The sequence below is a fragment of the Ursus americanus genome, chromosome 2, assembly GCF_024610735.1.
Source record: "Ursus americanus isolate L20-20 chromosome 2, mUrsAme1.1.p, whole genome shotgun sequence".
In the NCBI taxonomy this organism is placed as follows: Eukaryota; Metazoa; Chordata; class Mammalia; order Carnivora; family Ursidae; genus Ursus; species Ursus americanus.
The window spans coordinates 106838616-106863056 of record NC_142128.1 but is presented as its reverse complement, the minus strand read 5'-3'; the positions used below and the strand labels follow the sequence as shown (position 1 = coordinate 106863056).

At 37.5% G+C, this 24441-nt stretch overlaps 1 protein-coding gene across 1 annotated transcript in view; it reads left to right on the top strand.

Annotated features, from left to right (window-relative positions):
* Positions 1-24441, top strand: part of FMN2 (formin 2) — a 356034-nt gene that overhangs the window by 73816 nt on the left and 257777 nt on the right. Inside the window, exons 3-4 of the mRNA XM_087859789.1 lie at positions 11721-11868; positions 19880-19935. Coding sequence (XP_087715915.1) covers positions 11721-11868; positions 19880-19935 — 204 coding nt within the window. The remainder of the gene's footprint in view (positions 1-11720; positions 11869-19879; positions 19936-24441) is intronic.

Below are 24441 nucleotides of genomic sequence, written 5' to 3'. Positions count from 1 at the left end.
TATTTCTTCCTGTTTCAGTTTTGGTAGTTTGCAGGGTTCTAGGAATTTGTCCATTTTTTCAAGATTGGTGAGTTCATTGGTGTATAGCTTTTCATAGTAGTCTCTTATTGTTTGTGTTTCTGTGGTGTTGGTCGTGATCTCCCCTCTCTCATTCATGATTTTACTTATTTGGGTCCTTTCTCTTTTCCTTTTGATAAGTCTGGCTAGGGGTTTATCAATTTTATTAATTCTTTTGAAGATCCAGCTCTTAGTTTCATTAATCCATTTTGCTGTTGTTGTTTGTTTTCTGTATCATTTATTTCTGCTCTAATCTGATTTCCTTTCTTCTGCTGGCTTTAGGCTTTACTTGCTGTTCTTTTTCTAGCTCCTTTAGGTGTAAGGTTAGTTTGTGTACTTGAGACTTCTTTTTTTTTGAGGTAGGCCTCTATTGCAATATACTTCCCTCTTAAGACTGCCTTTGCTGCATCCCAAAGATTTTGGACTGTAATGTCTTCATTTTCATTTGTTTCCATGTATTTTTTAAATTTCTTCTTTAATTTCTTGGTTATTCTATTCATTCTTTAGTAGGATGATCTTTAAATTCTGTATTTGTGGTCATTCCAATTTTTTTCTTGTGGTTAACTTTGTTTTATAGAGTTGTGGTCTGAAAATATGCATGGCATGACCTCGATCTTTCTGTACTTATTGAGGGCCGATTTGTGACCCACTATGTGATATGCTGGAAAATGTTCCATGTGCACTTGAAAAAAAAATGTGCATTCTGCTGCTTTAGGATGAAATGTTCTGAATTTATCTGTTAAGTCCCTCTGGTGATCTAGTGTATCATTCAAAGCACTTGTTTCCTTGTTGATTTTCTGCTTAGATGATATGTCCATTTGCTGTAAGGGGGGTTGTTAACGTCCCCTACTATTATTATATTATTATCAATGAGTTTCTTTATGTGTATTACTAATCGATTTATATTTTTGGATGGTCCCAAGTTGGGGACATAAATATTTATAATTGTTAGATCTTCTTGATGGATAGACCCCTTATTATGATAGGATACCCTTCTTCCTCTCTTGTTATAGTCTTTGGTTTAAAATCTAGTTTGTCTGATAGAAGTAGAGCTACTCTGGCTTTCTTTTGACATCCATGATGGATGGTTCTCCATCCCCTCACTTTCAATCTGCGGTGTTTTCAGTCTGAAATGAGTAGCATATGGATGGATTTTATTTTTTAACCTATTCTGATGCCCTATGTCTTTTGATTGGAGCATTTAGTTCATTTACTTTCAGAGTGATGATTGAAATATATGAATTTAGTGCCATTGTGTTACCTGTAGATTTGGTGTTTCTGGTGATGTTCTCTGGTCCTTTCTAGTCTTTCTCTCTTTTTATCTTTCTTTTTCTCCACTCAAGGGGTCCTCCTTAAAATTCCTTGCAGGGCTGGTTTAGTGGTCATGAACTCATTTAGTTTTTGAATGATAGCCTTGTTGAATAGAGTATTCTTGGCTGCATTTTCCCCCCTTTTGGTATGCTGGATTTTTCTTGCCACTTCTTTCTGGCCTGCCAAATCTCTGTGAATATATCTTCTGGTAGTCCTATCTGTCTTCCCTTGTAGGTTAAGGAATCTTTTTTCATTGCTGCTTTCAGGATTCTTTCCTTATCTGTGTATTTCCTGAAGTTGACTATGATATGCCTTGGCTATGGTTGGGTTTTATTGAATTTAATGGGAGTTCTCTCTTCTTGGATTTAATGTCTGTGCCCTTCCTCAGATTAGGGAAGTTTTCATCTATTATTTGTTTGAATAAACCTTTTTCCCCCTTTCCTCTCTCTTCATTTTCAGGGCTCCTATGATATGACATGTTTTATTCTAGGAGTTTTACAGTTTCAGGTCTATTGATTACATCTTTGATCCAGTTTGAGTTAATTACTGTTCATGGTGTAAAGTGGGAGTGTAGTTTCATTTTCTGCATGTGCTTATCCTGTTTCCCCAACACCGTCTGTTGAACACAGACCTTTTCCCACCAGACGTTCCAAGCTCCTTTGTCAAATATTAGTTGACTGTATATGCAGGCACTTAATTCTTGGCTCTCTATTCTGTTTCATTGGTTTGGGTGTCTTTTTTTTTTTTTTAAGATGTATTTATTTATTTGAGGGAGAGAGGGAGAAAGTGTGGAAGTGGGGCCAAAGGAGAGAATCCTCAAGCACACTCCCTGCTGAGGGCGGAGTCGGGCTGGACCCCATGACCCATGGAGCATGACCTGAGTTGAAACTGGGTTGGGTGCTCAGCTGACTGAGCCACCCAGGGACCCCTGGGTGTCTATTTTTTTTTTTATAAAAGTATTATTTTTAAAGCATTTTTTAAAGCTTATTTTGTGTTTGTTCATGGAGAAACACAATTGATTTTTTTATATTGAATTTGTATCCAGCAACCATGTGATATTTATTTCTAATAGTTTATCTGTAATTTATTTGAAATTTTTGTGTATACAAACATGTCCTCACAAATAATGTCATTTTATTTCTTCTCCAATATCTTGTTTGTTTTGTTTGTCTAACAACTTCTGGACTAAATAGGGATAATTTTGAAATAGAAGACAGAGTGTTGATGGTGGCATTGTTTTTTCATTCCCAGACTTGGAAGGAAAAACGTTCAACATCTCATCATTTTATCAGACAAGCAAGTTTCTTCTATTCCAGAGAGTTTCTATCATGAATGAGTTTTATCAAATGCTTCTCTGATAACTCTATTGGGAATACCTTTTTCTCCTTTGTTCTGTTAATATGGAATATTACATGAATTTAATTATGAAATATAAGCCTACCTTATTTTCCTGGAATCTACCAACTTGTGATATGTCATTCTTTTAATGTTCTGCTGAATTTGGATTGCTAACATTGTGTTTTAGATTTTTTTCATCCATGCTCAAGAAGGTATTTGGCCTGTAATTTTCCCTTCTTCTAATGTCCTTTTTATATTTTGGTACCTCTGTCATGTTGGTTTAATAAAATAAGTTTATTTTATTCGTGTTCACTCTTTTTCTAATCTTTGGTGGGATTTGTGTAAGATTAGTGTAACTTTTCTCCTAACGGTTTGGGCAGAATTTGTCCATCTAACAACATGAGTGTTCCTAGTGAGACAGTTTTTAATTTTGATTTAATTTGAGTTATCGGACTACTCACTTTTTTCTATTTTGTTTGTCAGTTTGGTAAGTTCCTTTTTTAAAGAGAGAATTTAACAATTTTATCTAATGGTAAAAAATGTTTATTATAAAGTTATTTTAAGATCTTACTATTTTTTAAATGTCTGTAGGATCTGTATAATGTTTTCTTTTTTATTTCTGACATTGGTTAATTGTATCTTTACTATGTGATTATACTTGTCAGAAGTTTATGCACTTTTTTAGAGGACTTCATTTTTTTCCTTGTAAGTTTTTATTTAAATTCCAGTTAGTTAACATACAGTGTAATAGTTTCAGGTGTACAATATAGTGATTCAACACCTGGTGCTCATCACAAGTGCCCTCCGTAATCCCCATCACCTGTTTCACCCATCCCCCATCTCCTTCCTCCTGGTGACCAGCAGTGTGTTCTCTGTAGTTCCTTGGTTTTCATCGCTCTCTCTGTCTTTCTCTGACCCCTCACTTTGCTCATTTGTTTTGTTTCTTAAATTCCACATATGAGTGACATCATATGGTATTTGTCATTCCCTGACAGATGTATTTCACTTAGCATAACACTCTCTAACTCCATCCATGTCATTGCAAATGGCAAGATTTCTTTCTTTTTTATGGCTGAGTAATGTTCCATTGTGTGTGTGTGTGTCTCCATCATCAGTTGTTTGGTTTTTTTATCCATTCATCAGTTGTTGGACACTTCGGCTGTTCCATGGTTTGGTTATTGTAGATAATGCTGCTACAAACATTAGGGTACATGTATCTCTTTGAATTAATATTTTTGCATTCTTTGGGTAAATATCTATAGTGCCATTGCTGGATTGTAAGGTAGTTCTATTTTTAACTTCTTGAGGAAACTCTGTACCGTTTTCACAGTTTGCATTTCCACCAACAATGGAAAGGGCTCCTTTTTCTCCACATCCTTGTCAAGACCTATTGTTTCTTGTGTTGTTGTTTTTAGCCACTGACAGGAGTGAGGCGATATCTCATTGTGGCTTTGATTTGTATTTTCCCTGATGATCAGTGATGTTGAACATCTTTTCATGTGCCTATTGGCCATCTGTATGTCTTTTTTGGAAAAATGTCTATTCATGTCTTCTGCCCATTTTTTTCATTGGACTGTTTGTTTTCTTGGTGTTGATTTTCTATATTTTGGATTTGGGTGTTGACTTTTATAAGTTCTTTCTATATTTTGTTAGATATGTCATTTGCAAATATCTTCTCCCAATCTGTAGGTTGCCTTTTTGTTGGGAAATAATAATATAAGAAAACAAATGAATGTTTTCTTCATTTTGCAGAGCTTTTTATTTTGATGAAGTCCCAGTAGTTTATTTTTGATTTTGTTTCCCTTGCCCAAAACACATTTCTAAAAGGAAATTGCTACAGCTGATGTCAAAAGAGGTTATTGCCTGTGTTCTTTTCTAGGATTTTTATGTTTTCTGTTCTCACATTTAGGTCTTTAATCCACTTTGAATTTATTTTTGTGTTTGGTGTAAGAAAATGGTCCAGTTTCATTCTTTTGCATGTTGCTGTCCAGTTTTCCCAACACCATTTGTTGAAGAGACTGTTTTTCTCCTGTGGGATATTCTTTCCTGTTTTGTCAAAGATTAATTGACCATATAATTGTGGGTTCACTTCTGGGTTTTCTGTTCTGTTCTGCTGATCTATGTGCCTATTTTTGTGCCAGTACCATACTGTTTTGATCACTACTGCTTTGTAATATATCTTGATGTCTGGACTTGTGATGCCTCCATTTTGCTTTTCTTTTTCAAGATTGCTTTGGTTATTCAGGGTCTTTTGTGGTTCCACAGAAATTTTGGAACAGCCACAGGGCTGTTCTAGGTCTGTGAAAAATGCTGGCGGTGTTTTGGTAAGGATCACATTAAATGTGTAGATTGCTTTGTGTAGTGTAGACATTTTAACAGTATTTGTTCTTCCAATTGAGCAGCATGGAATGTTTTTCCATAACTAAGAAAATACCCCTTTATATTATCCCGAAACATTTTCAAAGATTTCAACTTTTCTATAGATTTAGTCTTTTTGATGTTACCCTTATTATTCTTTTGTATTTGTCATTTTTATATACCCTTCTAGGTTTATAACTTCTTATTTAAATGCCAACCAGGGATGCTTTGAGCAATTACATTCACATATTTTGTTTAGAGTTGATTACGTGAGTATAATATAATTTAATTGTGTCAAGACTATTGCAGAAATATAATTTATAAGTGTGATGATGATGCAATGATTTAAAAAATCTATAGTAAAGCACGTGCACTATAATTATAGCTACATAAACCTTTCAATATAGACAATAATATACCCAGTGCATGCTGACATGTGTGGTACTGATTAGGTATTATTCGAATCTCCCTTACCCCAAAGCAATTCTATGGAGTTGTGCTATTGTTTTTTTTTTTTTTTTTTGGTTGTTGTTTTTGTTTTGTTTTGTTTTGTTTTTACAATTAAATCGTCAATGCAAACCAAAGTATTGTGAGTACAATTTGGTCTACTCTCGTAGATCTACCTTTTGTCCAGACAAAATGAGCTCAATAAAAAGTTCAAATGAGCTCAAATAGGCAAATAAATGGGTCTTCCATCATTCCTCTAATACTAATTATGGGTTTATTGCTGGCTTATTACAAAAAGTACTTACAATGATTAGTAAGAAAAGTAAGATATCATAGAATAAAAAAAATTAGCTATCAATAGAAAGAAAAAAAAGACAAAGAATAAAATGGAGCCAGGGATGAGGCTGATAAAACACACGTATTCTGGAATTCCAAAACATGGGGCAGGTGGGCCATATACTTAAGTTTTTTAATAGCCAAAACAATAAACAAATTTGGTGAACACAGTAGTGCATAATATGGAAAAAGTACAAATAAACTCAAGAGGCCATCTAACTATTTAATTTTATAGGTTAAGCTATAAAATTCTAAGATGAGAAATAAACTTGCCTTCAGAACTCTTCCATAGAAAATACTGTGTGGTGGGATGAATATTTTCAGAGGTCTTCTTCTAATGGACATAGGAGTTTCTTTTTCTTAGCTGTCACACCCAAGCACAGTTCAGTTGAAGTAATCTTGAGGCCAGTATGACCAGGTATAGGTAAACGAGCCCTTGGGTGGCCTGAGGTAGATTTTAGCTATGCACTCTATGGGTGAATAGAATATATGTAAAGAAATGGATGAATTGCATACTTTTTGGAATTTTTTTTCTTTTTTTAGTTTTCTCCCTCAAACTTAAAAATAGTATTTATGGATAGTTGACATACAGTGTTATAAAGTTTCAGGTGTACAGCATAGAGATTCAGTAATTCCATACACTGGGGCGCCTGGGTAGCTCAGTTGGTTAAGTGGCTGACTCAGGTCATGATTTCAAGGTCCTAGAATCCAGCCCTGCATCAGGCTCCCTGCTCAGTGGAGAGTCTGCTTGAGATTCTGTCTCTGTCCCCCTCTTCCTAAACCCCGCTGTCAATCTCTCTCCCTCTCTAAAATAAATAAATCCTAAAAAATTGTAAACATTGTTTACCACAATAAATATAGTTACCATCTGTCACTGTACAATGTTATTACAGTATTATTGACCATAATTCCCTATCCTGTACTTTTCATCTTCCTGACTTAATCTACTTTATAACTGGAAGTTAGTACCTCTTGAATCCCCTTCATCTGTTTCTCCTATCCCTTTAGCAACTACCAGTTCTCTGTATTTATGAGTCTGTATCTCTTGTTTGTTTCTTCCTTTCTTTTTTTTTTTGAAGATTTTATTTATTTATTTGAGAGAGCAAAAGTGAGAGAAATCACAGAGGGAGAGGGAGAAGCAGACTCCCTGCTGAACAAAGAGCCCAATGCGGGGCTCGATCCCAGGACCCTGGGATCATGACCTGAACTGAAGCTTAACTGACTGAGCCACCCAGGTGCCCCACTTGTTTGTTTTTTCATTGGTTTTTCTTTTTCGATTCCACATATAAGAGAAATCATATAGTATTTGTTTTTCTCTGATTTATTTCACTTAGTATAATACCTTTTATGTCTGTCTATGTCACAAATGATAAGATCCCATTCTTTTTCATGGCTGAGTAATAATCCAGTGTGTGTGTGTGTACTCTACACCTTCTTTATCCATTCTTCTATTGATGGACACTTCAGCGGCTTCTATTGTAAATAATGCTGCAATGAACATAGGGACAGAGGACGTGAATAGACATTTTTCCAAAGAGACATACAGATGGCCAACAGAAAGGAATGATTCTCAACATCATTAGTCATCTGGGAAATGCAAATCAAAACCACAATAAGATAACACCTCACACTGGTCCAAATGGCTAGTATCAAAAAGACAAGAAATAATAAGTGTTGGTGAGGATGTAGAGAAAATGTTACCCTCGTGCACTGTGGTGGGAATGTAAATTGGTGGAACCATTGTTGAAAACAGTATGGAGTTTCCTCAAAAAATAAAAAATAGTATTACCATATGATCCAGGAATTCCACCATGAACATTTACTCAAAGAAAACTCAGACACTAATTTGAAAAGATATACTCACCCTCCATCAAACTTCTGATATTTGGTGGGGATTGTACTTCCTGGAATACCTGAGACAAGTTCTATATTTCACCACTCAAATATGGATCTATTAGCCTTGATAGACACTTGGGCAGGGGCAGTGCTGAGAGTTTCTGAGGAAGTGATGAACCCCAAACTAAGATATATGGACACCCCATCTGATGAGTTATAGGAATACCAAGGGGGAAGGGCAATGCTTCCTCTGGGAGAGTAGTTCAGATTCTGCTTTAACATACAGATTAATGGACAATGAAATTTTCTTGCATAAAGCACTATGAGAAAAATGTTAACACGACATTTTAAGGTGATAACCAAACCCTCACTTTGACTTGAAAAATCTCAATGAAGCACTCTTAGAATGCCTAACTCTGAGCATTATATTTTCCAGTGCATTCTCTAAAATAAACTATTTATGGATTATAGGTCTGAGTTATTTGGGGTTATTATTAAATATCTGCTCTAAGTAAGTATTCTTTCTTTTCTGAGATCGTGTGCTTAGGGTCTGTTTATGTCACTTTTAGTATGCGATTTTAAATCTTCTAATCTGCCTATGGTAGAAAGCTTATGTTTGGTTTCTTTAACAAGAAGAAATGATCCAGTTCAACACAAGTCAAAACAGATTTCGATAATTTAAAGAAGTGAAGCAGTGTCATGGGAACAATCCTGTTTTAACCCAGATATAAAATTATGATTTGATTTGTCAAAATACAATTTTTATTGCTCTTGACCTTTGTAGTTCCTTAATACTCATGGTGCCTCTCCTATGTGTACAAAACAACATTCTGGGGGAAAATGGGGAGATACAGGATATGGTAGCTGGAGCAAGGGGCTTACAACCCTATTTGGGAAAATAACAAATATATTTCTGAAGTGTTAGAAAGAAATACAACAGAAAAAAAGAGATTCATGAATGACTGAGGAAAGACCACAGGGCAATCATTAATTAAACTCAGAATTTAGGCACAATCAGCGCTAATGCCAAGAAAACTCTGGAGACCAAAGTTTGCTGGACCAGCTTCCCATCATAAAGCAAAGATTTCGTGATGGTTCTGTATCTTGATGTGTACATATGATGACGATTTTGAATTCCTCTGCAAAGGATTTTTAAAAACAAGGAAGGTTGTAATCAAACATAGATTTAAAAAGATCAAAACAAGTAGTACTCATGATGCGTTATTTTTGAATAACAACATGTCATTTTCATAGCTCTTTCCACATAGTATTTCCTCCCGCTTCATGCCAGCCCTATAAAAAAAGACTGGGGCAGGTGTTTTTCCTGATTTACCGATGAGAACATCAAGACCTCATAAAGTTAAGAGATTTGTCTATGGTGCAGCATTGATACTAATATCCTAGGAGTTTCATCAACTCCATATTTTTCTTTATATTGTGTAATTGTCAATAGGGTTAGGGAGAACAGATGACTTAATAGCTTTGTTTTCCGTGTGATATCCACCAAGTGCCTTTCGAGTGCCCTGTTGAGTAAATGAAGGAAAATGAGATTACCAGCTCCTGCACTGCTCATATTGACAAACCATCTCTTCTATTTCTTTTGTATCCGGTAATTCTGCAAATTCTGTCGACAGTTAAGTAGCTTTTATGTAGTCATCATCACATCGTCAAGTACTGGGGGACATTTATAGGACCTGTGTACATACTTCACATGTTAAAGGATCTTTGAGTCAATCTGGGGAAAGATCAGACGCGCTCAGGAAAATGTGAAGCTGCCATCCTGGATGGCGTGTCGTTGCTTCTCGAAATGAGGGGTGGCAGGGTGCTGTATCAGTGGGACTTCAGGTAGACTTTTGCTGAGAGATTAGACTCCATGACTGGGGAGAACTAGGGAGGCATTGAGTGGAGTGAGGCTTAATTTAGGGAACATGGAGAAATGAATTTGGAGGGGGAGGAAGTTATGCAGAAAAATGTAAATGATAGGTTGAAGAGTTGGCATCTATAGGTGTTAAGAAGTCATGAAAGAAAAAAAAAGAAAAAAAAAAAAGAAGTCATGAAAGAAATTTGTGTTTTGCTTAATTTCTGCAAGTGGAGCCATGCCCTGAAGGAACAATTTTGAGATTCCCATCACAGCATTGCGATGTCCGTATTGCAATCCTGGGGTGCGGCTAAAACTAAAGGACTGACCAAAATTTATTGTTGTTTTTTATGTGAGGTTTATAAAGTGCTTTTAGCATACTTTGTATTTTGGTGGATTGTGAAATCCTAAGTGAAACTGTTTACCCCCTTGACTGTTTCTGTCTTTTTTATGTGGTGCCAAATTTGAGGCTGAGTGGGTCTGTTATTAGGATGAAGAAGCTCTCTAGGCAAGAGTCCCTTTGTCAGGGAAGGTACAGCTTGCCACCCGGGTAGGTGCTTGACTACACTTTCCATGAAAGGTTCATGTGTTGCAGACACGAAAGAGGCAGCATTAAAAGCCTAATGGTTGGCAACAGGCAAGGAGACATTTTTAGAAGAAGCAGTGTCTGGATGGTGCCCTGTGAGGGCATCAAGCCTTGAGATCATTCCTCGACCAAGTATTATTCTGTTCTTATAAGAATGAAGATATTCTCTGATATTTTTGACAATCCTCCTAAATTGAAATACTTTAGTTTTACTAATGAGAGCTTATTTCTAACATCATTTTAATTAAACAAACTACTAATTTCACCAATGAAAAGTTATTTCTGACATTCATGATGCTAAATAGCAAAGGCTTTGGTGTTGATCAAGATATGAATAGTTGAAAGAGATATGGATAGCTGAAATGTTTGGCCAGGTCTGCAATGTGACCCTTTCTTATGTAATACTAGCCAATCCCAGGAATCTGAATTCTCAATTAGGGCCAATGTCCCTAAAGGTAAAGCTTAAATCTACAGATACATGGTATCTTACCATCTATGCTGAATGATACTTTGTAAATTTCTTAGATTAATGTATTAAACACATTATGGAAATAGCAATGCCTGTCCTCAATTAACCCTGTTTACTTTATTGTCTCATTATGGTGATTAGGATATCTATCTATATATTTTGTTTATATATATATTTTGCTTATATATATGTATATGTGTATCTATCTATCTATCTATCTATCTATATAGTTTTTAATTTGCTCTTAACTGCTACCATACTGTTATTCTCTTTGCTTTACTTTACGTTGATCAAAAGCTACAAGGAAGTAGATCTATAAGTAAGGAAGGAAAATGTCACAGAGACCTAGGGCATTCATCCGAAAATGGTTAAACATGTTATTTTGAAATCCTAATGAGCCATTTTCCAAGGTGTTTATAAGCCTCCAAGTGGCCTCCTTTGTGAGATTTCCACTTTGCTCCCTGGCAGTAGGTGTGGTTTTGAGCCTTCTTCTCATTCTGTCCAGATTCCATTGGTCTGCAGCTGGGAAGCACTTCCTTTGCCAGAAGATCCCTGTCCAATTCTTTCATTCTTGGCAGGTTCATTTACTTTTTCATGGTTTCAGTCCTAAACAGTTCCCAGCCTGGACCCAAGATAAGTTCGTTTCCTAGGCTTTTTGCTGTCAAAGGCAAGGAAGCCTTATTATCCTGTGGTGCCCAAGTACAGCCTGTCCTTTGACTTCACTACAAGTGTTTAAGCAGATTTTAAAGGCACATCATAGTCAAATGTCTTAAGGTGCTAGTTCAGGGAGTTCTCTGATTGAATGTCTGGATTTTCTGATCTTATAATTCCTTGCCGACCAAGACTTAGATTTTGCTATAGAAAAGAAGTTGAGACCAGTATGGTCATGAGAATGAAATGACTGTGTGAAACAATGTTTATGTTCTGAGTCCACATGAGGTAGTATGCAATGGTGTTTCCAAGTTTTATATATGTATATACACCCCCCGTGTGTGCGTGTGTGTGTGTGTGTGTGTGTGTGTGTGATAGAAATGGTGTCATAATGTAATGTCAAAAAATTTCATTTTTTTCATAATTAAGATAGCTTTCCATCTTATTTATTTATTTTTTATTTTTAAATATAGCAAGATCAGCTTTACACCTGGGCAGCAGTCAGCCAACCCACTCACTCACTGGATTACACAGAAGGGCAGTTTCCCAGGCGAGTCCCGTCTGTTTGGCCAACATCTAAACCTCCTGATGAAGAACACAGGCCGAAGGATGCTGAAACAGGTGGGACCCCAGCAACAGTGCATGTTGTGAAAGTGTGCAACATAAAGCCCATACGGTGCTTACCGGGTAGTGAGTCTGCAGTTCTAAGTATTTCTTAGATGACGATCTGCAGCTATCTCAAGTGAAACCGCTGGGAGTCTTGTTAAATTGGAAATTCTTATGCTCCATGTTCAAGGATGCTGAGTCAGAACTTTCGGGAAGGGGACCCCGGAATTATGCAGTTACTATTGTGTATATGACAGTTCGCGAACTCCCGATCCAGATAGCCAGCTGTCGCTACTACCTGAGGTTGAAGCTTCAGAGCCTGTGTGGACAGAGAGCTCCAAAGGGAAATTTCTGTCTATTGCCGTCAAAGGCGGGGTCCACCTTACTTCTCCACTCTGACTCTCTCCCCTTACTGCTTTCCTCGATCCTTTTCTGTGCCTTTAGAGATAATGGGGACATGGAGGTAAAAGTTTCATTAAATCTAAATTTTAAGTTATCTTTTCAAACTGTACAGTGTTCAGATGTATTTAGTCTTCTTTAAAATTTTTCTTTTTGGTTATTTTTCTCTTTGCATCTTTTGTTGTCTTAAAGTATTTTGTGTTATTGGCTGGGAAGATAGCATGGGATTAATATCAACTTATATGGAGCCCGAAAGTGGGAAAACACTTTGTGTTTGTCTTAGGAATGAAGAAACATATTTGTGTAATAATGTTTTATGAAATTTGGTTGTTTATTTCCTTTTTAAAAAAATTTTCCAATTTGGTGTAATAAATTCCTGACTTCTCAGTGGACTGTTTTGTAAGTGGAGAGTACATTGAAGAGCATTATTACTATTCAGAAATCTACCCCTCACCAGATTTTCCTAAATAGTAGCATGAGTGTAAGAGTTAAGAATTTTGACTTTTGGGGGCACCTGGATGGCTCGGTTAAGCATCCGACTCTTGGTTTTGGCTCAGCTCATGATGTCAGGGTCATGAGATCGAGGCCCGCATTGGGCTTTATGCTCAGCAGGGAGTCTGCTTGAAGTCTCTCTCTCCCTCTCATCCTGCCCCTGCTCACTCTCTCTCTCTCAAATAAATACATACATCTAAAAAATTTTTTTTAATTTATTTTTTCCTCATTTGTTTATATAGGGAGAAAGTCATTAATCTGGACTTGTAATTAAAGAGTATAACATAAGAGCATGGAGCTTTGTAACCTTGGGCAAATTTCTGAATCCCGGTACTCAGTTTCCTAACCTGTAAAATGTCGATAAGAATAGCACCTACTGCAGAGGGCTGTTTGGGAAATTATATGAGTTAATACATGTTAAAGCATAGAGTGAGCATTCAGAGTGCCATGTCAGGGTTGGTCTGTTTGCTATTGTTATCGTTATTATCATTATTTGATATCTTTATTACTTCCTCATGAGTTCCCTTTAAAACCAACAATGACCCACAGTGTTCAGGATTTTATTCTAGGCCCCTTTCCGAAGTGAATGTAGTGTTTATAATCCTGTTTTTTCCCCAGTCTCTGAAAGAATGCATTTACCTTTCTTCTTTCCACCAAACCCTGGAGTGGGGGACCCACACCCAGCTATGCATGTCCCCTTTTTAATGTCTGATGCTTTTGAACACTGGTTACTGTTCACTAGGTGGACTATACTCCCTGAAATGAACAACAAATGAGAGTGGAGCAGGAGACACTGTTCCACGTAGGGCTCTGAGTGCCTTGTGACACGGTAGTGTTGGTCAAGGGCCAAGGTGTGGAGTTCCTTAGTGCGTGTGTCTTCAGAGCTGAAGGGGTTCTAACATAACACCTGAAAATAAAGCAATCACATAAAAGCATATTTAGTTTTAGAAAGAAAAACACACAACTAAAGGTATTGTTCCTGTTAAGTACACTGTGTTATTCGTGTTAAAAATCACTTTAACTTCTTGGTAGGAAATAGCTAGGTGTAGATAGAATAGAACTGACCAGTCTCACTGAGCCTCCTCCTAACAGTTGTCCATGTTTTGTGTTTTACATAATGATTAGTGTGGTATTTTCATTTTTTTCTTCCCTAGAATGTGTTTCCCCACTTTTTTGAAATACTTATATTTTCCTTTAAAATTTTAAGGCATTTTAAAAAAGGTTCAAAATGTTTTTATATTATTGATTTTGTATACTGGAGGAGGACTAGATGGAAAGGTAGTGATAATCTAAATTTTAGTTTGGTAAAAGATGAGAGTTGGAATTGATATCGGGAACTTTGTAACTTAGTTTTCTCTTTGTTATTTGGGGGTAGCTTGCAAAATGCCAGATCAAGTAATTTTTAACATAGTAACTTGTATCCTTTTAAAATATGCATTCTTGAAGAGGATAATGGAGGTAAGTGGAAAATAATTTTGTGTGGTGACTTGTTTTTCTCCAGTTGATCTGTTATAAACCTCAACAGCCATGTAGCAATTTTTTGGTCCAAATGATCTAATGGCACTTTCTAAACTTTTCCTGCTGTGACTCCATTCTCATTCGGAGGGCCATCCCTACCCCCTCCTTTCTAGTCAGTCAGTCAGTTTTAAGAGCAAGAATATCAATAATATAGCAAAAACCTTGCCTAGAATCTACTGCTTGAAAACATATATATTTGGTGGAAACTTTGGTAATGTAATTATTAATAGTAATAAAAGACTTTGCAGTACACTCAATGACTGATTGTTATACATTGTTCTGTAGTGACATCACGGTTAAAACCACTATTTGCAACATGTGGCCCCTTGCAATTTTAGTTTAAAGTAAAAGAGTTCAATGACTTTTTTCTTTTCAAAGAGGAAGGATTTCCAATTACATCTTAGAAAACTGAAAACTTGTTTTTTTGGCAGGTTTTTTTCTTTTGTTTTTTTTTGTTTTGTTTTGTTTTGTTTTTGGTCTTGCAGCTCATTTTTATTATTGATTACTAATTCACAAGTCCAGCTAATGCAGATTCATCGTGCATCTGACTTAACTATTTTTATAACCCCTTCTGTAAGAGAGGCTTTTCTCCACTTTTCATATCATGGTGAAAGAACCAACCGTCCTTTACATGGGTTTCAAGTGCAGAGGTCAAGGTGAAGCCTTGGTGCCTCCACCCCCCAGGGAGCTGGGAAAGGGCTGCAGACCCTTGGGAATCTTCTGCACTTATCCTCGTCTCCACAGAAGAGCCCAAGGTGTGAAAATTGACTTTTTGAACCCATTGAAGACCTCCTGGAAGGATAAGGCTAGTTGGAAAGGAAATTAGGAAGGAACATTCTGCAAAATTTGGTGGTAGCAGCATTGATAAGAAGAAAACCTTTCCATTTATCTTGTTTTCTCTTTATCTTCTCTCTCTTCATTTTCCTTTACTTATCCTATGCAACACCCTTCCCACCCTCTGTGGTGGTTTTTTCTGGAGTCCCGTGGCATTTTATTTATAGCTGTAGCCTCCATATTACTCATACTTTATAATTGTTCTGTTTATACATATCTGTCTTCCTTGGAGACTCCCAACATTTCAAGACCTTTGGGCGCATAGTATATGTTTAAATATTTAAGCCAGTAAATTAAGATCTTTTGTTGAAAAAGATCTGAATAAATATCTGCTTAGCACATTCATGCAAGCATTTGAGAGAGAGTTTTGTGTGTGGGCTGAAACAGCCCATGGACCATTTTCCAGGCTCAGTACCAAGTTTCAAAAGTTATTCACTGATTCACAGATATCAGAGATAATTAACTTTAGTTTTCAAATTTATGGAGAATAGGGGCAGGAGGTCTAGATGTGTGTAGGGAATTGATCATTCTTATTGTGTCTTTAAAACATCAAGCTCCTTATCTTTCTCTGAAAATGTAAATGGCCAAGAGGATTGATATTTAGGAAGGCAATTTGGGGACAGAAAACCCTGGAGGAAACTATGTGGAAGGAGAGGTGGTAGAAACATGGCAGAGACTTTTTATATAGAAATCCTGAAAGTCGTGTTGACGTGCTGGCTGAAAGCAGTGTAACCCACCTTTGCTCTGGAAAGATTTGCGCAGCACATAAGTATGTAAGGTATACAAAAGGGTTACAAAGGAAAATAAATCCAACGGAAAGGAATTGAGGGTGGAACAATGAAATGAAGCCAGGATAACGTAGCACACAAATATATTTCAGAAGCACTTGGAATTTTCAAAGGTAGTTGGAAATTTCTCCTCAGGTTTAAAGCAAAGAGGGAAATGGGACAATCCTATCATCTTCCCCTGTGTCCATGAGGTTAAAAGCAACAGTGTCTCAGAGAAGCACTTTTCTGGACTTCTGTATAAAAAATAAGTGTTTCTGGTGGTTCCTAATAAGATTCTGTATGATGCAATGCAAACGGGATCATCAACTCTTTTCCAGATGTAGTCCGAATGCTTTAACAGTTCTTCAATGGGGTAATGAAGAAATTCTCTAAGGAACCCAGGAAGAGTTTGACAATGTTCTATTTCTCAGCTTCCCTCTTGATCACGGGATAAAATGTGCTGGAAAAGACTGAAAGATTAACCGTGTGTCCTGTAGATGATAATTCTTCTTCTTCTCCTTTTCCTTCTTCTTCTTTCCTGTAATTTTGCAGTGAGGGGCATATCCCTACTGTGAGATAATCAAATAAGCAGAACAGACGGTTGGGCTTTTTAAGGAAAATTACATGTTTAATTCCATCTTCATTTATGGAAGGACATGGTATACCAGAATTGAAAACATCTCCCATGTATTAGGCAGCTAACCATAAGTCATACTATTTAAATAAAGTTTAATTAGTTCTGTCAATTATATTGACTAGACTTGAATCAAATTGATGTATTCACCATTAAAGAAACTGTATTTTAATAATTTTATGCAAGTGCCTTTTTACTTACAGTGTAAAACTGTTTGGAGACTGCTGAATTCATTTTTAGAAGGCATACTTTGTATGCTTTAAAAGGGTGATTTAATTTATTTTCCATTCATAGCAGAGAGGCTTATCCTACTTCTTTTCTTTCTCTCTATAAATGTAAAACTCATCCAAATATGTTTTGTTTTACAAGTCGTAGGCTTATTTTGTGACGATAAAGAGATCATTTCTGAAACATATTTGGAATTGTGGGGAGCCCAGAATTTTAGATTGTCAATTATTGAGAACACTCAAGTTTTGTCAGGAATGTTCTTTCTCCTACTTTGCTTCTCAGTGATGTTTGTTTTGTTTTTTAAAACAGTCTAGTTTCTGCATTCTTAAGAAGGGTAAGAGACGGAGTTGGCAGTTTTAAATGTACCTTTGAGAGAGCTCTCACTGGGTCACTGTTGAAAAGCCACCCCCCTGCTGGGGAATATGTGATGGGGACTGTCAGTCCCAGAGCCGAGGGAAAGACAGTTCCCGGAAGCCCCTGGATGCTGGAAGAGGAGGGCGTTGGTGACAAGGGTCGTGGGGGTCTATACCTGCGGGGGTCTTCTGAGAATGTTAGAGCTAGTGGATTTCTCTCGCTCAGTTGCCCAGTGACCCTCGCCTGGAGCAGACACAGAAACTAGCCACCTGGTCCTTTGCCGCAAACATGCCGTTTTCTCCCCACTCACACCCCTGTGCCGTATCGCATGCTTCTCTTGGTTCTCTCCTTCCTACGCCTTCTTGTTTTTTTTTTTCACTTTGTTTGCCGTCTCCTTAACTTTTATTTTCTTTTCTCTTAGTTCTCTTCATTTTACCCTTGTTTTGCAGCACAGGTATTCACACAACTTTTTCATCTTAAAATCCTGACACTCTCGAACTCCGATGCTTTGGTTTATGATTTTGAAGAGAACATTTTGCCATAAGTTTCTCTTAGATGTTGTAAGACACTGATGCAAAGAAATAAGAAGAGTAGTAGAGGAGAGGGGGTGGGGGAATGAGTTCAATTCAGGCACCACCGAATTCGAGGGAGGGAAACGACAAGCCTGGGAGGAGGAAGATTCGGAGAAGTGACACAGTGTTTCTAGTTCATCGTTCTGATAGACTGTGTGTGTTCTTTGCCATCAGAGCCCACAGGTTTTTTTTTTGCGCAGGTCACCAGGCCTAGGGCTATAGGGGAAACGCTAGGAAATAATGTGTATATTTCTACTGCAAAGAACGGTTGATTTCCGGCGGGAGATCTTTTGGGTTCTTCTGCACTATCTAAATAGAAAGAAGAGGAAGAAAAGTCTTCTCCATCAATACAAAGCCCAGGACCTTATCTAGAGTCTATTGTGCTTGGGGATTTGGAGGTAACTAAAAACAAAAGCGTTCCGGAGTTTGGATTTGCTGGTATTAACTGCTGGTTGGCTTTGATGTTAGGATGCTTATTCAAAATTGGCTAACTCTGGTGTTAAGGTCAGAGTAGAGATTTGTCGTTAAGAAAGAAGAATCCCTTCCCATTACTTGCTCAGATTCTATTGTCACAGTGACATCTATTGGTAGTGAAACTTCATGCTCTGCTCGCGGATTCTTGTTTTGAAAGATACACTCTCTGCTGAGGTGCAGGAAGTAGCTAGAGGCAAAGTGGGATCTATCTGCCCCTTATGAAATCCTTGCTCCTCTTCTCCCTTTCCCAGGGTACCCCCTTTCATGGTTTGCTTATTCTTTTGATCACTCCTTCCTTTCACTCCTACACTTATGCAGTAAATATTTTAAGCACCTACTCTGTGCCAGGCACTATTCTAGGTGCTGGGGATATAATGGGAAAAAAGGACAAAATCCCTACCTTATAGTAGAGTAAGAGAGAGAAAAATCAGGAGGCAAACCAGTGAATTATCTAATGTCTTACGCGATGTTCCATATTACGAAGAAAGCACAAGACAGGGAAGGAGGGGTGCTAGCACTGGGTGGGTTGCGACTTTATTAAAAGAGTGCCAGGAAGTCTGGAACTAAGCCCCAGGAAAGGCGCAGGGCAGGGGGCCATGCTGATACCCCGCTCTGCAGAGACCCTGTGGACGGAACATGGCAGCATGTTAACGGGTAGCGAGAAGGCCAGGGTGGCCACAGCACAGTGAGCAGGTGAGGAGAGGCAGAGGTGGTCAGAGAGGTCAGGGACCACGGACAGGTGAAGGAAGGTCAGTGGACCTGCGCAGAGCCTATGCTTTAATCTCCATGAAATGGAAACTTTCAATGTAGTTTGTTGTTTTTATATGTTATAAAATTTAAATGATAGGAACCTTTAATTTTTCTATAGCACTGTCACATGTAACAACTAAAAGGCTGCTAAATGAGGCACGTCTGACTTATCCTCAAGAGGGACTGCTGTTTCTTGTCAAGTGTCTGGTCTTCGTGCCGGTTGGGGGTGGGGAGCAGTGTGACCGGAGACAAACGCGTCTTCAGCTTCCCACCAAGTGCTTTTGTTATGTGCCTCTGATTTCTCGGCTGTGAGATGGGAGCGGTGGACAAGCAGTTGCTTTCAGACTCTGCTCCATGCAGACTGGGGATTTCTGAAGGCCCTTTTGTTTTTAAACTTTCATGCAAGCTTCACTTACAAGAAATTTAGCCCTTAGCTTAAAAACTAATCCTGGAATGGGTTGTCCCTTAGGTTTTCCAGCATGAATTTGCAGTCTCATAGACTCTCAAGTGACAAATAAAGGAACGAAATCCCTTCAGAACCCCTTAGTACTCAATGCCTCTTGGTGGTGGTGAAATTAGAAGGCAATTTGTCAGTAGTTAGATAAGACAACTGAACTCTATCTTTCAGGATTGGTGAGTCGGCTTCTGTCATCATGCAGACTTTAGCTAAGAGAATGATACAATAAGTGAACGTTTCGATAGGTACTTCCTGGCACAAAATAGAAGCTGGCCATTGAGAGCAAGAGTTATGGCTGATGTGTCGAGAAGGACATGGGGCTATTCTAATTTAAAAAATAATGACGTGCGTGTTAGTCATTGTATGTGTTATATATACTGAAAAGTAGTGTTGTCCTCATAATACAGGAGTATAATTGGAAGATAAATTGGATGTTTTTGGTACTTCTGGTTAAAGATATGTTTTAATTAGTTTTGTTTTCTGCTTGAAGAAATGGAGGAAAATTTCTTCTTTAAGATACTGATTGTCTTCTTCTTTTCCAAACCAGAATCTCAGTCTGCTGTTTTGGAAACTCCAAAAAAATGCTCAGATGCCGTTCACCGGGTAAGAAGAGCTTATTAGGATGTCAAATCCTATTCTCTTTCTTTCTTACTTTCTCTCTTCCTTGTCTTAAAATTGTGACAGACTCTAATTTATTTTTAAATCTGCCAGCTAGCTTAGGCCGCCCTTATTTCTCTAAGCCTTTAGGGGACTCCAGTCATGTGGAAGGGGATGTTTTCTTCCATTTAGGCTTTGCAAAGAAAATCAGCCTTGACGTGGAACTGAGCACAAGTTTTTTAGAAGCTCTATTGCTCTATATCTGGCCACAGCGTTGGGCCTGAGAGCAGCTGCTCCAGGAGGAAATGGCGGCCATTCCAGATCTCACGTGGGGATGTGCCTGGCTGAGCTGATGGTCACATGGATACGAGTTTAAAAAAAAATGCCAGAGCTTTTCTAAAATCAAATCATATTCTTAAGTTGCTTTGGTGGATGAAACATTAGTTAGTGTCTGTTTAATTTCCACAGAAACCTTTTTTCTTGGTTACTAAAAGAGCCAAATTTTATAGTTTTTTTTTTCCCCCTTATGTCAAAATACTATCAAAGAAAAAAAGAGTGCAAGAAAGGAAAAACTTATCTGGAATAGCAATTGTGGATGGCAGTTGTTCTTTTGGGTACAAAACCATTTTTTTAAAAAATGGATTTATACTTTCTCCCAACTAATCTTTTGAAAATAACTTAGTATTAGGAATTATCAGTAAGAAGAGTCTGTCCTCCAGCATGGTCTTGTAGAGAAGACTCTCACCAGGTTCTAGGCCCAGCTCTGTTTCTGCTGAGGATGTAACAACATCCTAAGCTATCTGGGACATAGTATTTGTCTCTGTAAAATTAAAGAATTTGGTGTTTTTTGAGAACTTTCCCAAGTTAAAAAACGGCTTCCCTTTTAGAAAGCAGCAGTCCTGCCTTGTACATGAAAAGTTGTGCTCCCCCTGGAGGAGAAGTGAGGATATAACATTGGTTAAGAACTTCATTTTAAAACTTACTCATATTTTTAAAAAATACAGCTATAAAGTTATTACAATATTACTGACACCTACTCTATACTTTTCATCCCTATGACTTATTTTATTTTATTACTGGAAGTTTGTGCCTCTCAATCCCCTTCACCTGTCTTATCTATCTGAAACTAGCATGTCAACTATATTTCCATTAAAAAAAATAATAAGAACTGGGCATCTGAGTGGCTCAGTCAGTTCAGCATCTGACTCTTGATTTTGGCTCAGGTCATGATTTCAGAGTCCTGAAACTGAGCCCCACCTCAGGCTCCGTGCTGGGTGTGGAGCGCTTGACTCCCTCTCTCCCTCTGTGCCCTCCCACCCCATGGTGCTCTTTTTCTCTCCCTAAATTAAAATAATAATAATAATAATATGATAATAATAATAATTCAAAAATGTAGCTATGTTGGCCGTTACTTTACAGTTAAGGACACTCTTAAGGGTAGTGTCATGAAACATGGTCTCCTAGCTTTTGTCAGAGCAGAGACCTACATGAGGCCAGGGCACTTGGAGGTGGATGGTGTTTGCAGCTGATGGCTATTTAATTAACTGTGTAATGATTAGCCAGCAGTGATTGAGATGAAGAAAGATGAAAAGAGGTGAGGAGAAATAAATTCAGAAATAATTAAGAAAAATAGTGCCCTCAAAATATCCTCTCATTTTAAAGCCTCCTTTTTTTTTTTTTCTTTTTTGAGGCATGACTGAGTTGTGATCTGAGATAATATATTGGATTTTTCTAAATTCTTTTTTTCTTTTATTAAAAGATTTTATTTATTCAACAGAGAGAGAGACAGCCAGGGAGAGAGGGAACACAGCAGGGGGAGTGGGAGAGGAAGAAGCAGGTTCCCAGTGGAGGAGCCTGATGCGGGGCTCAATCCCAGAACGCCAGGATCACGCCCTGAGCCGAAGGCAGATGCTTAACGACTGAGCCACCCAGGCGCCCCTGGATTTTTCTAAATTCTTATTTCCAGGGCATATATTACTGAATTTTTGTTATATATGATAATGCCAAAGAAAGCCTCAGCAAAACATAATCTATACTACCAAAAATGATACACATGTGCAACGTTGCTCTATGTATTAAGATTCAAGATATCTACTCATGTGTGTAAAATTATAGTGATTTTTCTATTTCTCTTGAACTGTGAACCATGGTAAAATATAATAAGCAGGAAACTTGACTCACTGGGTGATTTACAAACGCTTGATGTTAAAGCTTTGGAAACTTTGGTGAAATAGATTGATTTAAATTTCACATCTTCTTTCCTTGTTGCCAGTGAACTGCCTAGAAGCCAGAAAACACAATTAATTGAGAGGAAATGATATTTGGAAGCAATTGAGGTTAAGTCGCTTGCTTTCTTTGTCCTACGTTTGCTTATGAGTTGGTTCTTTTCTTAGACGTGCGTAAGTTTCATAAGTGCTTAAAGTAACTGGCCTTCAAAGTCCTACAGGAAACTAGAATTAATTAACAATCTGCTGTGCACATACTCTTTTACTGTATTGTCTCATGCGAGTCTTACAATAGTCCTTTAAAGTAACTATCATAATTCGTATTTAACTGATACAGAAGAAGACGTTTGTAGTAGTTCACTTACTTACAGTCACAATATTGGGAAAGGGTTAGGAGCCAGGATTTGAATATAAGCCTCTTTGATTTTACACCTCATGTTCGCTACACTATGATAAAAAATCATACTTTTACGGGAGCAATTGCCCTATGGCTATTGCCAAAATCATTAGATTGGTAGATGAGAAGTTTATTTTAAAAGTTATTCTGTATTTAAACTATATCATTTGTGAGGGTCAGATGTCAAGATGTTTCAGAAGCACATGGAGAGACTCATTAGTTTACCCGTACATTTTAAGTTTTAGTATAACTTTGGTATGCTAAGTTGTGCCAGTTTTGCTAACTTTAGTGTTTCACTGCTCTTTAAAAAAAGAAAAAACACCTGACAATTTTCTTTTCGTGTAAAGCACCTTGCTTTTTTCTTCTTAGTCACTAGATGGCAGTTCTGTATCTCTCTAAATTACCTTACCGAAGGAACTGGGAGGTTTTTAGCCAGTCTGGTCTGTAGGAATGATGAACAGAAGAGGTTTTCTGGTCGACCCCAGGCTGCCTGTGTTATTCTGTGCTTGGTTGTAATGCGAGACCTCTAGGACTGCTTAGTCAGAGGCATGGAGGGGGCTGGAAAGCGCCCTCCAAGTTTTTCTTCAGATGTGAGTTCAGGCACCTGTTTCTCTCAATCTGAACACACCGGAATTTATTGAATGAGTTTTGACTTTTACTCTTTCCCTGTAGTTAATAATTCAGAGAGCTCCATATCCCTAGAAAAAGCACATGACTCATAAAGCCTTTTCTCAACTAAAAGGAGGGGAAGGCTGTGGTGTTGCCAGAGAGTCTGATGCTTAAAGCAAATACAGTTGGCATTCCGGCAAAAAGGAAGAACGATAGCTTTCTCCCTGAGGGCTTCTATTGATGGCCCTGTGGAATTAGAGGGGTTTCAGATAAAACTACATTATTTAGGACCTCATTTATTGGTTATTTATTTTCAAGAGATACGTTCTGAAAATCTGCTATGTTGAAAGGATTCTTTCAAAAAACTGTAATAGGACTGTCTTTCAATTCTGTTTTATATTTTTTGGTATTTGAAATACTAAACTGTAAACCCTTTTATATTCTACAATATATAATTATCTCTAAAAATGGTTGTTCCCATATTAAAGATTAATATACGATAGCAAAACTGGTTACTGCCAAATTTTTAACTTGCTTTTTGCTTTTGAAATTATAGTTGACCCTTGAACTACCCAGGTTTGAATTGTGAAGGTTCATTTATGTGTGGGTTTTGTTCCCATAAATACAGTACTATAAATGTATTTTCTCTTCCTTATGATTTGCCTAATATTTTTTTTCTAGCTTAGTTTATTATAAGGAGGCAGTATATAACGCATATAAATACACAGTATGTGTTAATCAACTGTTTATGTTATGGCTAGGGCTCCCAGTCTATAGGTAGGGAAGTTTAGGGAGAAGTCAAGAGTAATCCATGGAATTTTGACTGTGTGGGCGGTTGGTACCTCCAACTCCCGTGTGTTCAAGGGTCAACTGTACATATAAGGTTGTGCTTTGAAGCATTTTCCTAAAACTCCTCGCACCTTTCTAATGCAAATGGACTAGATGAAAGGTAAATAGAATAAAATTTGATTTTTAAAAATTCGAGCTTTGGGTAAGAACTGATAAAGTTGAACGTTGAGTCTCTCTATACATTATAGTTTTTATTAATTGTGAACGGCCATGTCTATTACAAAGTCCTGTATAATAAAAAGAAATTAAACAGTATCAGCAATCTTATCCCTTATGTTGTATTGTTTATATGCAGATAAACTCTCAAAGGTCAGCACAATGCTTATGACCTGAGATAACCAGCAAAATCCTACCTCAGTCCAATTTTAACCTCCTTTGAAACTGGCTTACAAACTCTCCTCTTAGGATCCTGCTCTGATCAGCTCCTGGGTC